The sequence below is a fragment of the Asterias rubens genome, chromosome 12, assembly GCF_902459465.1.
Source record: "Asterias rubens chromosome 12, eAstRub1.3, whole genome shotgun sequence".
Lineage (NCBI taxonomy): Eukaryota > Metazoa > Echinodermata > Asteroidea > Forcipulatida > Asteriidae > Asterias > Asterias rubens.
In genome coordinates this window covers 232,986-247,062 of record NC_047073.1, presented here as the reverse complement: position 1 = coordinate 247,062, position 14,077 = coordinate 232,986, and the positions used below count along the sequence as shown (strand labels likewise).

General features: G+C 36.8%; 1 protein-coding gene across 1 annotated transcript; it reads right to left on the bottom strand.

Annotated features, from left to right (window-relative positions):
• Nucleotides 1–4,240: 4,240 nt before the first annotated feature.
• On the bottom strand, nt 4,241–13,676 carry LOC117297307 (tctex1 domain-containing protein 1-B-like). The gene is made up of 4 exons (XM_033780267.1): nt 13,468–13,676; nt 12,376–12,542; nt 6,240–6,453; nt 4,241–4,727 (listed from the first exon to the last, which is right to left on the bottom strand). The coding sequence occupies exons 2-4, from the start codon at nt 12,495–12,497 to the stop codon at nt 4,524–4,526; spliced, it is 540 nt and encodes a 179-aa protein (XP_033636158.1). The 5' UTR covers nt 12,498–12,542; nt 13,468–13,676; the 3' UTR covers nt 4,241–4,523.
• Nucleotides 13,677–14,077: the final 401 nt, after the last annotated feature.

Here is a 14,077-nt window from a genome sequence, read left to right as displayed (position 1 = left end):
GTTTGTCGAGGGAACTTTGAAATGCAGAACTTATGTAGAAGATCCTATAAGGTTAAACATATTGATATAACATTTTCAGAGCAGAACTCAACACAACATTGACACCTATTGCGTTATTCCTATTCTGCAATTCTTGATAATTTACTGATGAATAAAGCCGTTTTTATTTGCTTTGTTTTTAAATACAGCGCAGCTGACAATGCAATATTAATAAGTTACAAATTACTTATAGACCCAGTGTTTAAATTTCCGTATTCTGCCACCATGTGTTCATTCATTAAGAAATAAATTAGTATATAACTTACTCAAATGAGATATTCCTTTTGGTAAAAAAAAAATTGTAAAAAGGTGGTGGCAGGACACGGAAATCGTTCCTATATATTGGTAGCCTGATGCAATTTTTAATCTACATTTTGGCCACTTATGGTTTTAATAACATTTTAAGTTTGTGCTTTATATTTTCTCTTGTTGTCATTTTACGGTTTAAGAAATTATAGGTCGCTATATTTTAATCGCTCAATTAATACTCAGATAAATATGCATATGTTTAAGTATTTATGGTGGCCAGTTGTTGTACATTGGCTTGTAAATGACATTATTCAGAAGATGGTGGAAAACCAAACAACCTTTGGCAATATTGTCAAAGACCAGTCTTCTCACTCGGTGTATCTCAACAATATCAAACCTGTGAAAATTTGAACTCAGTTGGTTGTCGAAGTTGAGAGAGAATAACGGACAAACAAGTCGTGCGCTTTCAGATGTCTAGAAATAGAGACCTCAGCTGAGTTCTCGAATTCAATTCAAATATTTTAGTGGGAAATTATTTCTTTCTAAAAAACTACGTTACTTCAGAGGGAGCCGTTTTTCACAATGTGTTATACTATAAACAGCTTCCCATTGCTTGTTACCAAGTAAGTTTTGATGATAACAATTATTTTGAGACCATTTATTTTGAAAAGTGCCAGTCCCTTTAAAATGACAGTTTGAATGCTTCTGAATACAACTCACTTTTCAATTTGATATTTAAACAACTAACAATTAATGAAAGTTCGGGCATATTAGTAAAACCGTTATTGTACTTTTCTGCTGTTGCCGAAATGTTTCTTTCCATGGATTGAAATTCCACTTAATTTCGGTACTACTTTGTATCAGTGATTTGAAAAAAAGGACATTCCGGTAGAACCAACCCTTTTGAACAATACACCCAATTGTATATTTTAAGAATTAACAATAAATGGAAGTTTGGGCATTTGTTATTCTACTTCTGCTGTTGCCGAAATGTTTATTTCAATGGATTGAAATTCCACCGATCATTAGATCGGTGAACAATATTAGGGAATAAGAATTCATTGACAAAACCATTGCTATGAATACAGAATAAAGAAACACATAAACAAGTTGCATAATAAAAATGATATTCTTTATTGCGACTGCAGCGCATCAATGTTGCGCATAATGCTTGTAACAAAGGAAACGAGTAAAATATAAAACTAGGCTTATTTTATAATTTAAAACTAGGCTTATTTTATAATGTTTCTTATGGTATTCACAGCTCATAACTAACTCTGTTTGGGTTCAGTTTGGGTTGGTTACACACTTTAATTTTATACTAGTACATTATTTGAATAGTTGATTGAAAAAGCACACACATTTCCTAAACAACTAACCATTAATTATTTAAATATTGTTAATGTATGGACATATCACCACATTGGTCAATAAGGTTGGGGACAGTTTTCCGTCCTCCTTGGTAAAATGATGACAGCCGAAGATCGTAAAATAGACTTACTTAAAGGCACTGGACACTTTTGGTAATTACTCAAAATGAGTGCCAGTAAAACAAAACTTATACATGTACTTGGTAACGAGCAATGGAGAGCTGTTGATAGTATGAAACCATTTTGAGAAACTGCTCCCTTTGAAGTAATTTAGTTTTTGAGCAAGAGGTAGCTCATCCTCAAATAATAGCAGACGTGTAAATGTATGTCAACTGTCAAATGCTAAGCATTGTGATTTTATCTTGTAATTTTATAGACTTTTACTAAATTCCTATTTTTTATTTGTATGTAAAAAGTGTATTGCTTATCTGCTTATTGTAAGTGTTTACTAACTGTAACTTGACGCTGCTAATTCTGTTTGTAAGTGTTTACTAACTGTAACTTGACGCTGCTAATTCTGTTTGTGAAGCGCTTTCAGAGGCACTATATAAATGAGTTTTTTATTTTGTTGACAATTTTTTATTTGACAAAACTCAATGAACTTAGACCAAACTATAGTCTTTACCTTTGCAGATTTATTTTGAGGACTTGTCCAGTATGCAGGACTAATTTTACCTAGTTCTTTTATATTGTTGAACAAAGTTCAAACATTGCCCTATGACCATAGAGTGAATCAATACCATTAAAGATTATCATCCAGTAATAGTTTCAACTTTACTACCAAGTGTTTTGAGTTCTATAAAATACAATTAAATCTACATGATTTAAATATATAAAAATAGGTTTGGATATTTTGCAGCTAAATTTAAAAAGGAAGGTACAACGTTGGTTTTGAGAATATTTACACTCATTACATTGTGTATTGTGGTCACATTTTTTTTTGCTGAAGAAGTTTTTCCTAAAATAATAATAACATTTTTCTGAATGTGAAATATATTTCCAATGGGTAGATGTCACTGATATCTATGAATAATTGACCAACTTTAATTAGAACGTTCCCAACATTGTACCAACCCTTTGAAGAACAACAAAAATCTGACGAAATTTATAAAAATGTTATTAATACTAAATCGGACTATCTTTGTTAGAGAACACACACACATTCTATATACATAAATAATTGACCATGCATAATTTACCCAGAATCACACATTTATGTAAGTAAATAACAAAGATATCTATATTATTGCTATCTGGGTATACTATAAAACAAACTATTAGTCAACAAAACTGTGTCTTTTCCATTGGTTGTGGACTTGTCATAAAAAAATTGTGTTTTAATTGTGATCTTTGTTTAACCGAAAGAGCTGCAGGATATGGTAAACCATTTTGAATAATTTCATTATCCTATCACTCCAGTATTTTCTTTACCACAAACTGACATCCCTTAGAAGGAACGTTACAGAATTGGTAAGAAACAAAAATCGTGCACAGATTTACATAAAACCTACACAGTCTATTAATGATGATAAGTGTTGAAAACATCCCTTGAAATATTTCTGTCTGAAATGTCATATTTGATGAGAAATAAATAATCGAGCGTTTTATTCATTTTTATTTTGGCATCGATGCAATGCAAAATTTGTAATCGTTTTTTCACTATTCTCTCATGACCCAGATGGCCAATCATTCCCAAACTTCTACAGGTTTGTCAGTTTATGTATATGGTGGATTACATAAAGTGCTTACACTGCCAGCAACTGTTTTGTTAACGAAAACCAATTCTGTAATGTTCCTTTAAACAAAACAAAACATTCATTACACAACTTGCACATGCTTGTGGTACTAAACATTGCTTTGACCATAGAGTAAGGACAGTTACTCTATGCTTTGACCAACATGAGAAATCCTAATTCATTATTTCATTCTTTAAAAAAATCCCACTAAGCTCCTATATAAAACCCAAATTTTGGTATTGTGAATAACAAATTTAGAAATCACATTACTTTTTTAAAGCACCTAAAATTGTTCCCACATCATTGAGCTAGGTCCAATTTCATGGCTCTTTTTACTGCAGAATTCTGAACACAATTCTATGGGCAGTAATCACAGAATCTTGCGGTAAGCATGTTCACATGATTGATCAGGTTTTACAATTGAGTTTTGTGATTGGAGGCAGTTATTGCGATGGGAAGGGCTTGATGTCTTCAGGGGAGGCAGTTATTGCGATGGGAAGGGCTTGATGTCTTCAGGGGAGGCAGTTATTGCGATGGGAAGGGCTTGATGTCTTCAGGGGAGGCAGTTATTGCGATGGGAAGGGCTTGATGTCTTCAGGGGAGGCAGTTATTGCGATGGGAAGGGCTTGATGTCTTCAGGGGAGGCAGTTATTGCGATGGGAAGGGCTTGATGTCTTCAGGGCCCAATTTCATAAAGCTGCTTATAAGCATTCAAAACAACTCAGCACAAAACAGTTATGCTTATCAGAAAAAGGTTATTCGATTTTGGTTTTACCCATATACACCGATGTGTGTTAGTACTGTATACTCGGTACTTTCCCGAGTTCTGTGAAAAAATCACAGGAATATTACTTGGATGGGATTCGAACCCACGACCCTTGCAATTCTAGAGCAGTGTCGTACCAACTAGACCACCGAGGTTCCCGGCAGCTGTAGAGGCAATTTGATTCCTATGTTTAGGGTTCAGCCAAACTACTATGTCGCATGTCTAAATAGTAACTGGGATCCTGCTCATTTCTGCTCAGCAGAAATGTGCTAAGCAATATTTTCTGCTTAAGCAGCTCTATGAAATTGGACCAAGAAAGAGAACAACACTTTAAGAAACTCAAGAAGTTAAGTCAAGATTGGACTATTCATGGTAGATACCATACACCATTGCTGTTGCGAATAAAGAGTTATTACGATATTCATACGATGACGAGCTATCATTGGCCGCATCCCACAAACAACGACTACTTATCTTCAAACCCTGGTCTTTCAGCTCACCAATGTGTACAATGGCGATGATTTTATAGCGTCCAAGTTGTAGATCCTTTACTCTTGCCTTAACAACCTGAAATAAGGAATTGTTCAAAATAAAATAAACACCTAAAAAACATACGGCTGGCAGTAATATAAGGCTCCATCAGATATGCCACAGAGGAATGAATATTCAGTAAATCATACTGTTGCATAATTCATTGTCCGTATGCCAAGAGTGTTTATTATTTAAATATGCAGGCACATTTTGTCCTGCCCCCATCCCATGAACACAAACTGCACAATGGTGAATGCTGAGCTAACTGATTAATAATCATGAGCTCACCCCGTTGCAGCGTTAATATTCATGAGCTCACTGCAGCATTAAGCCAAACCATATCCTGAATAAGCCACACCCCAAAGCCTCCCACATCAGGGAGGCATTTCTATATTGATTCTGTTGTGTTGTCAGGTAGCTTAGTCAACTTCACATCACACACACAATGTAAAAAATTGATTAGTTGAATACTTTCTTTTACTATACGATTGATTAATCGATTCCAGGTTAGATATTACAGAAACATTAGATTTCCCTTTGAAACAATTCACATGGATGAAGTGAAACAATTCACATGGATGAAGTGAAACAATTCACATGGATGAATTGAAACAATTCACATGGATGAAGGGTTTCAGCTGCTCAGCACTCAGCCTCAGGAAATATTTCACACATTTGAAGCGTGAGTTTTGCATGATTTAGCTTTGTCAATAAAACAGATGCAAACAGACTGCGTACACAGGCCTTGACATACATGTAGCACTGTACACACCAGGCATGTAGTTATGCACTTTAGAAAGAAATGGTATAGAAAAGCAAACACATTCTACAGACAAAGTGCATACCGAGTAGACTTAATGTAAATAAAGGGATAACTGGGACTAGGATTTATTGCCCATCTTAAGAAAGGCTGAATTTATATAAGAGATTACTATGATCTGAAGCTGATAGCATCCAATGGAGGAGATTTGATCAACTTCACAATACCATGTTCCCCGAGGTCTGCAGACTTTTTGCAGGACACAAAACACAATGTCCACAAGTTTACATAAGCTCACACAGTTTGAAGATAATGATGGTAGAAATTTACCTGCTGAGGTGATGTAGTTTTTAAGAAATGAGTAAAAAAATTCATCTCAGTGAGATTATTTAAGAATTTACATTGTTTTATTAACTTCTTGAAAACTACAGCACCTCAGCAGGTAATGTCATTATCTTCAAAGGGTGTAAGTTAAATTAAATCCGTGGACATTGTTTGTGTTACAAAAAGTACCCAAATTCTTTAAGGAAAATTGGGGGGGGGGTCTAAGTGCCGTTTGTTTCATTATACTGGATAATAAAAATTAGTTGAAAGATAAAAACTGTTCTTCTAAGAACTGCTTGTAAAACAGGTATATAATCCTGAAAAAATAGAAAGCGGATTTCTAGAATTAAGGATGTGAACAAATAAATAAACAAACAATAGAAGTCTCCCATACTGAAAATGAGTAAATAAATAAACACAGGATTGCTTTCACTGGATTGTATTTTAAGGGTTGATAAACTCACGTCTGATATCGTCTTAGTCATTTGTTTACAAAGCTCCGCTTCATATTTCTCCTCGGCCAGGTAATGTTGCAGCACTTCACCAAGGATGTCTTTGACCGTGTTGACAGGGAACCGTTTCTTGGGATCCATTTGATATGTGGCTTCCAATTTGACACTAGATCCTTGCTTGTTGGGATCCTGAGGCTCGTCCATAAATGACACGGTGCTGACCGAGCTAAAAAAAAAAAAAGGAAGATCCGTCATAAATAAGGAATATCTGTCACAAATCTCAGAAACACAAACACTCGAGTCATAAAATCTAAGTTTTAAGAGGCCTAAGAGAATGCAAAAACCCAAATAAAACAACCAAAAACAGTTTGAGAAATTATTTGCTTTTCTGGCTTGACTATTTGATTATTCTTGGCCAGCGTATACTTTTCCGATGTTGCAGGCAATACCTTCTTACCTTTTAGGGCGTTCATTATTCACAATGTCAAAGGAAACAAGTTTGAAACGAGCAGCCATTTCACAGATTCAGTGAAGTTGAGCTACAAATCTTTCCTTTGATATTAATAATTGATATAAACCAGGATGTAACCAAGAGTCAATGTAAAGCAAATTGTCCTGAGTGGATTCAACATATTAAAAAAAAACATATAATGGAACAACCCTAGCTTCATATTCATTGTTAAATCACATCATCTTCAAACTCAATAGACTTGGAGCCAGGATTTTGCGTACAACTGTTGACCTCTAGCTTTTAGAATGTTAGACTTGGAGCCAGGATTTTGCGTAGAACTGTTGACCTCTAGCTTTTAGAATGTTCACCAAAGTTAGCGACAAGAGAATTGTGTGTATGTACACCACTTCAAGACCTAGATCTTACACAAATGGCTGAATGTTTTGGTTCTGCTGCTTGGGTAACCACCAAGCGACAGGTTCTGTTCCTAGAATATGGGAATAAACAAAAGCTGGTGAAAATCCAGAGGTACCATGGGGGGGGGGGGGCATAACCCTCCGCAGCACCCTATTGACTGGGCAAGGGAGGGGAGGGGCATCAAATTGTCTCCCAGATTTTACCAGGTCCTGAAAATAAATTGTCATTGTATTTTATTTGTTCACATAAAGGGAAGGCAAAAAGGCAAACAAAGTGATCAACTTACGCTTCAGGCCCACCTGAAGCCTTTCTGAGATTCAAATATTCTAATGGGAAATTACCTCTCTCTCAAAAACTACATTACTTGAGAGGGAGTTGTTTTGTACAATGTTTAATACTATCATACTAAGACAGATACCATAGATACCTGCTTCTGAGTTTTACTTCAGAGGGAGTTGTTTTGTACAATGTTTAATACTATCATACTAAGACAGATACCATAGATACCTGCTTCTGAGTTTTACTTGAGAGGGAGTTGTTTTGTACAATGTTTAATACTATCATACTAAGACAGATACCATAGATACCTGCTTCTGAGTTATACTTGAGAGGGAGTTGTTTTGTACAATGTTTAATACTATCATACTAAGACAGATACCATAGATACCTGCTTCTGAGTTTTACTTGAGAGGGAGTTGTTTTGTACAATGTTTAATACTATCATACTAAGACAGATACCATAGATACCTGCTTCTGAGTTTCCTCACAAAGGACAAAGTTCGACTACGACGCCTTACGCTCATGTCGATACGATTAGGTAGAGTCATGCCTCGACTACGCTGAAGTTGGAACGTCATGGTGACACCTAACTACACAAATATGACAACCACTGGAAACAACAAACTCCTTGAGAAATTGTAGATTTATGACTGCAGGTTGGAGTGTGGGTGAAATTGTCTGCCACTTCAGCGCTAATGTAAAAATCTCAGCAGATTGGCAAAGCGAGCAAGATATGTTGAATGGATATTTAGTATGCGCGATTCCAGATTAGAAATTCCTAGGTATAGTTGTGTCCCTACTGACATCAGAGACATGAAAGATAATCTACTGGATATGTTGACAACTGTTGGTCGATGACGCCTATAATTACCCTGATTACAAACCTATTGGGTTTTAAAATGCTGATCCAAAGTACAAGACTATTGTTATAAAAATCATCTCTATATCAATTATACGTTTGTTATAGGCTGGGACCAAGGGTGACAACAACTCCACTCATTTGTTTACTTTATTAGATTATTAAATGGCATAAATATCTTGATATTAAATAAACTTGTTTACATATATCAATAAAGGGCATAATGTATTTGGAAGTAACTGTTTACAACCGAGTACCTTTAAAAAAAAGTAATTGAACAAGTATAAGAAACTATTATTGAAAATAAAAATCTAATTCTAAGGTCTCGAAATCAAATTCAAAAAGATTTTAGTGGAAAATTACTTCTTTCTTGAAAACTACGCTACTTCAGTGGGAGCCGTTTCTCACAATAATTTGTACTATCAACAGCTCTCCATTGTTTGTCACCAAGTAAGTTTTTATTCTAACAATTATTTTAAGTAGTTACCAATAGTGTCCAGTGCCTTTAAAGGCACTTATATATTAATCCTTAATCTACCCATACCTGACTCTACTTTCAGCCCGTCCCTTGCCATTTTGAACAGTCAATTTGTTGTTGCCATGTACACTGCGCCTCCTACCACCTATCCGATGTCTAGGAAAAGTCTGTGAGGAGGGGGCAAATGTAACAACAGTACCCGCCTGTGACATCTTGACAACTAAAGACTCATACAACACCAGAAGGAACCAAGAAGGTCTTGTTCCCGCGTCAATGACGCAACAACGATACCTTTTTAATTTCCTCAAGCACCGCAGACCACCTTCTAAACTAACATAATTAATTATGAATGGAAAAAACTACTACTTTATGCAGCATGCAAATGAGACTTTCTTTTCAAACCACATTAATTATAAATCATAGTAGCAGTTTCTCTTTCTGTTTCCTGCTCCTGCTCCGTTTGAAGTTCCTTCGGATCGATCATTTCTATGCTGATGAGTTAAAATACCCTTGAGTTTATTTTAATAAATATTTTAAGAAGATAAATGAATTATTCAAACCTCTTTCAAATGTGAATTTACATATGCAAGGGGCAACTCTTTACTATGTTTCTATAACAGGACAGTTTATAAATTATAAATTGCCAACTACGGGTCCTTAAAATACCTACAAATTCTATCAATAATTAAAAGCAGAGAAACTCTTCTGTAACAGACAGAGGACAAACAAATATAGACAAACAATGCTCCATAAATATTGGAATGAGACTAAAATTAAAAGTGGCTCTAGCAGTGCAATGAATTGATTGTTAATAAAGTAAGTAATTACAACTAATTGCTTTAATTATCTCCACTTATTACCAGTATAAATTGAGTATATATTTTAGCAGTATTAACAAAAAATCTCACATTTTCAAAAGATCCAATTCATTAAAAAATTCCTAGGATGAACTATTAAAAGAAATAATTCAAACTTAAATTTCTATCAAAAGGTGATTTTAATTTGTTAATTGTAAAAAGGACTATATTATTTGGGTACTAAGCACAAAACTGTTATCAGGCAAAAGTTTAAAGGGCTTTTGAAAAGTTGATAATGCATGTTGATTGCAATGATAGTGGTAAGGGTTGTAGGTCATTAAGTATGAATGTAAGGTTACCACACACATGGTATTGTGTTGAGTATGTACTGAATAATGCAGAACTGTACGCTGCACAAAGTTTGCATTGTACTGAATCATTTGCATACAAGTACGCCAGGTCCAGGATTTGTATAGCCTATTCTGTAATTCTCTGTTCCTTGCGTTATGTTCTTAAAAAACAAGGCATTATTTGGTCGAGCTAATAAGAGCATCGAACTCAAGCTCTGGTGTTTCTGTTCAGCAGAGTGTGCATGGGTTCGAGTCCTGGTTGTGACACTTGTGTCCCTGAGCAAGACACTCAAATATAATTGCTTTTCTCCACCCAGGGGTAAATGGGTACCTGTGAGGGCAGAGATAGTTATTGTGATTGATTTAGCCGAGTAGTGCATATTTATTGGACCAGGCTATATACTCCCCAGGGAGCTGAGATGGTTTAAGGAATGAAAAGGCCCACTGATCAGGGGTAATAATAATTATTGGAAGCTCTTTGAGACGCCCTTCATATGTATAAAGCGCTATATAAAAACAGTTATTATAAATGGTCTCAGTCTCAATCTTGGACTGCAAGGTCTTTGTCTAGGTCTTGGCCCTCAGAAGACTAGGTCTCAGTCTTGATCACGAACAGTGTCTTGGTCTCAGTCTTGGACTGTAGGGTCTTGGCCCTCAGAAGACTAGGTCTCAGTCTTGATCACGAACAGTGTCTTGGTCTCAGTCTTGGACTGTAGGGTCTTGGCCCTCAGAAGACTAGGTCTCTGTCTTGATCATGAACAGTGTCTTGGTCTCAGTCTTGGACTGTAGGGTCTTGGCCCTCAGAAGACTAGGTCTCAGTCTTGATCACGAACAGTGTCTTGGTCTCAGTCTTGGACTGTAGGGTCTTGGCCCTCAGAAGACTAGGTCTCAGTCTTGATCACGAACAGTGTCTTGGTCTCAGTCTTGGACTGTAGGGTCTTGGCCCTCAGAAGACTAGGTCTCAGTCTTGATCACGAACAGTGTCTTGGTCTCAGTCTTGGACTGTAGGGTCTTGGCCCTCAGAAGACTAGGTCTCAGTCTTGATCACGAACAGTGTCTTGGTCTCAGTCTTGGACTGTAGGGTCTTGGCCCTCAGAAGACTAGGTCTCAGTCTTGATCACGAACAGTGTCTTGGTCTCAGTCTTGGACTGTAGGGTCTTGGCCCTCAGAAGACTAGGTCTCAGTCTTGATCATGAACAGTATCTTGGTCTCAGTCTTGGACTGTAGGGTCTTGGCCCTCAGAAGACTAGGTCTCAGTTTTGATCACGAACAGTGTCTTGGTCTCAGTCTTGGACTGTAGGGTCTTGGCCCTCAGAAGACTAGGTCTCAGTCTTGATCTCGAACAGTAAGGTATTGGTCTCATCTTAGACTGTAGGTCTAGGACCAGGTCTTGGTCCTCAGAAGATAAGGTCTCAGTCTTGATCTCAAATAATAAGGTCTTGGTCTGAGTCTTAGACTATAGGGTATAGGACCCGGTCTTGGCCATCAGAAGACTAGGTCTCAGTCTTGGTCTCGAACAGTTAGGTCTTAGTCTCAGTCTTCGACTGTAGGGTCTTGGACCCGGTCTTGGTCCTCAGAAGATAAGGTCTCCGTCTCGGTCTCAAACAGTAAGGTCTCAGTCTTGGACTGTAGGGTCTTGGTCCTCATAAGATTAGGTCTCAGTGTCGATCTAAGACTTTGAGGTCCTGACTCCAACATTGGTCAGTGATAATGAACCAATTGACAAAAAAATTTGCAACTTGAAGACCCTTGCTGCTTTATGCATAGAGGAACTTGATACAGCAAGGAAAGTCCAATCACTTCTCACATGATGCCGGAAGAAACAAATCTAGAATACTTAGTAGTAACATTATATCATCCGGTAAATACTAGTATTTCAGGTTGGTGTAGACATAACTGTATTGGTAGACTGGTACTTAAACTATATTTATTTGTTCTTTGAGCCTTTGTTTATGTCTGTGCTCTGAATATAGCCGTTTGTAGCCAACATCCTGGTTCAAGAACTGCAGTAAGTGAATTAAGATATCTTTGAGTAAACATAACTGTAAACTAATTTGTTTACATTGACACACCTGTGCGCACCTATGGGAAGGTACTAAAGGGCAAAGGTGCAGGTTAACAAAATGCAAGATTCTCAACTTAGTTTGTACCCGAATACGTTGGCAGTCAACAAGCAGAAACTGTCTTAAAAGTTTGCACCAAGATAACATTTAGATGAGACTGAGACTTGAACCACGGACCTCCAGATTGGGCAATGTAGGGCTAGATAGCTCAGTCGGTAGAGCGCTGGCAAAGTTAATCCGGAGATAGTTGGTTCAAATCCCACTCTACTCAATTTCTTCATTCAACCCCAAATAAAAAAATAAATGTTATTAAAACAAACTCTGAATATTACATAATGATGTGCCCCTCTCCTCCTCCTGAAATCTATACAAACACATCCTGATACATCAAAGTCCTACCTGGAGATAAAAAAGCTGATGTTGTTAGTCATGAGCAGAGTAGGATCAAACTTACCCATTGTGTTTATATCTTCCTCCATATTCACTGCCACTCATGAGCGACGACGCACTGCCATGTCTCTTTAATAATTTGGCTGCTTTACTACGAGCCATGTCCGATGTTTGACGCTCAGACATGATGAATGATGTATTTAGTGAACCTTGGAACAAATGCTGATTGTGCTGTAAAAATGTAAGAAAGTCAAAACATCAGCTTCAAATATTAAAAACTTAAGTGGTGAAATGTTTCACCTAAGCAGTGTTTGTTTTAGAGTTTTATAACATGTAAAACAATTAGGACTGTTAGAAAATTTCACATCACTCGTGGTTTTCTAGTTGCGATAAGTTGCGACGTTGGGAGGCTGGAAGGTTAAGATCATCGCAACTGGTGGTTTTGTTGACATTATAGAAGATGCTTTGCATTTGCTTTCGCACCAACCAGGCCTCAAAGCAATGCATTCGTTAATTATGGCTTTGGACAGCTTAAAAAGGTATAAAGGTTTGTTTAAAATGGCCAAATAACATAGTCAAAGAGTTTTTAGATTGATTTCATGGTCGAATAGGAAACCATTGTAGGACAAGACAAGACTATTCTATGTAGGATCTCAAGAACATAACCTAAGCCTGGTTCATACTTCCTGCAAATGCGAATGCGATATGAATTTTGACGGCACAAAACTGTGTTCAACTCCTAACTCCTGCGAAACATTTGCTGTGAAAACAGCCATGGCATGTGATGTCAACATTGGCTTGGCATTCCCAGGAAGTAATGAACCATGCTTCATGCCTAAAGTAGAATATGTGCATATAATACTCCCATAATAACTTCAATCATATAGCAAAGGTTTCAATCATAAAATTCTAAATAGTTTTATAGGAATCACGTTGATCAGAAAGTGATCAGAAAGAGATACATCATAATGTCTCACAAACGTGAAGTAGAGGAACCTAGTCCCAGTTGAATGTTGGTGATAGGAAGTTCTCTACAGAGAAAAAAACATTGAGGGAGAGTTTACATGCATCTATGGAGGAAGACCAACACACCACATTGGAAAAATGGACCATGGTAAAATCACACGTGTATTTTAGTGTGTATCCGGCCACCTACCTGATTACAAAACTAGTCACTTCCTTGTACAAAATCGTTGCCGATTTCTCCCTCAATTCACAGAATCTTTCAACTGCGAGGAAATCCCATCGCTCATCGAACTGCCAGGGATTCCCTGTTGGTATTTCTTCTGGCTTGGATCAATAATTATACAGCATTCTTTCACCAAACAATGTGTATTGTCACACGAATTTACCGGCCAACTGTAACGCCACCGTGCTGGACGGTATCATAGGAACCGTACACAAGGCAATTACCATTAAACGACAGGTGTCAGTGATTGATTGAGGTCATTAGCATATTCATTATATGGTAATATTTGTTTACGCCCACTTTTTAAGTGCAGTGTTTGTTTATTTGTTTGTTTAATTTTGCGTTGTATCAAAAGAAAAACAATTTCAAGGCTAATATTAGTTGGGACAGAGTTATTTTTGCTGTAGACTTTAATATTAGAATGTAAAAGAATACAATATTTTGCTGTCATAATGCTGTCATGTTCTTTAAAATCTGCCTGCGCACAAACAATCAGTGATTAAATGAAACACCTTTTGATTGGATGTATGGAGTGTATCGTCAGAATACAGTTCCACTCATCCAATCAGAGGAGACC

What these genes read in the sequence shown, in the direction of transcription:
- LOC117297307 (XM_033780267.1), bottom strand. Translation starts at nt 12,497, where the DNA reads ATGTCTGAGCGTCAAACATCGGACATGGCTCGTAGTAAAGCAGCCAAA. An exon ending in GGAAGATATAAACACAATGG is followed by an intron (nt 6,454 to 12,375) that starts GTAAGTTTGATC and finishes TTTTTTTTTTAG; the next exon opens with CTCGGTCAGCACCGTGTCAT. An exon ending in TGACTAAGACGATATCAGAC is followed by an intron (nt 4,728 to 6,239) that starts GTGAGTTTATCA and finishes TCCTTATTTCAG; the next exon opens with GTTGTTAAGGCAAGAGTAAA.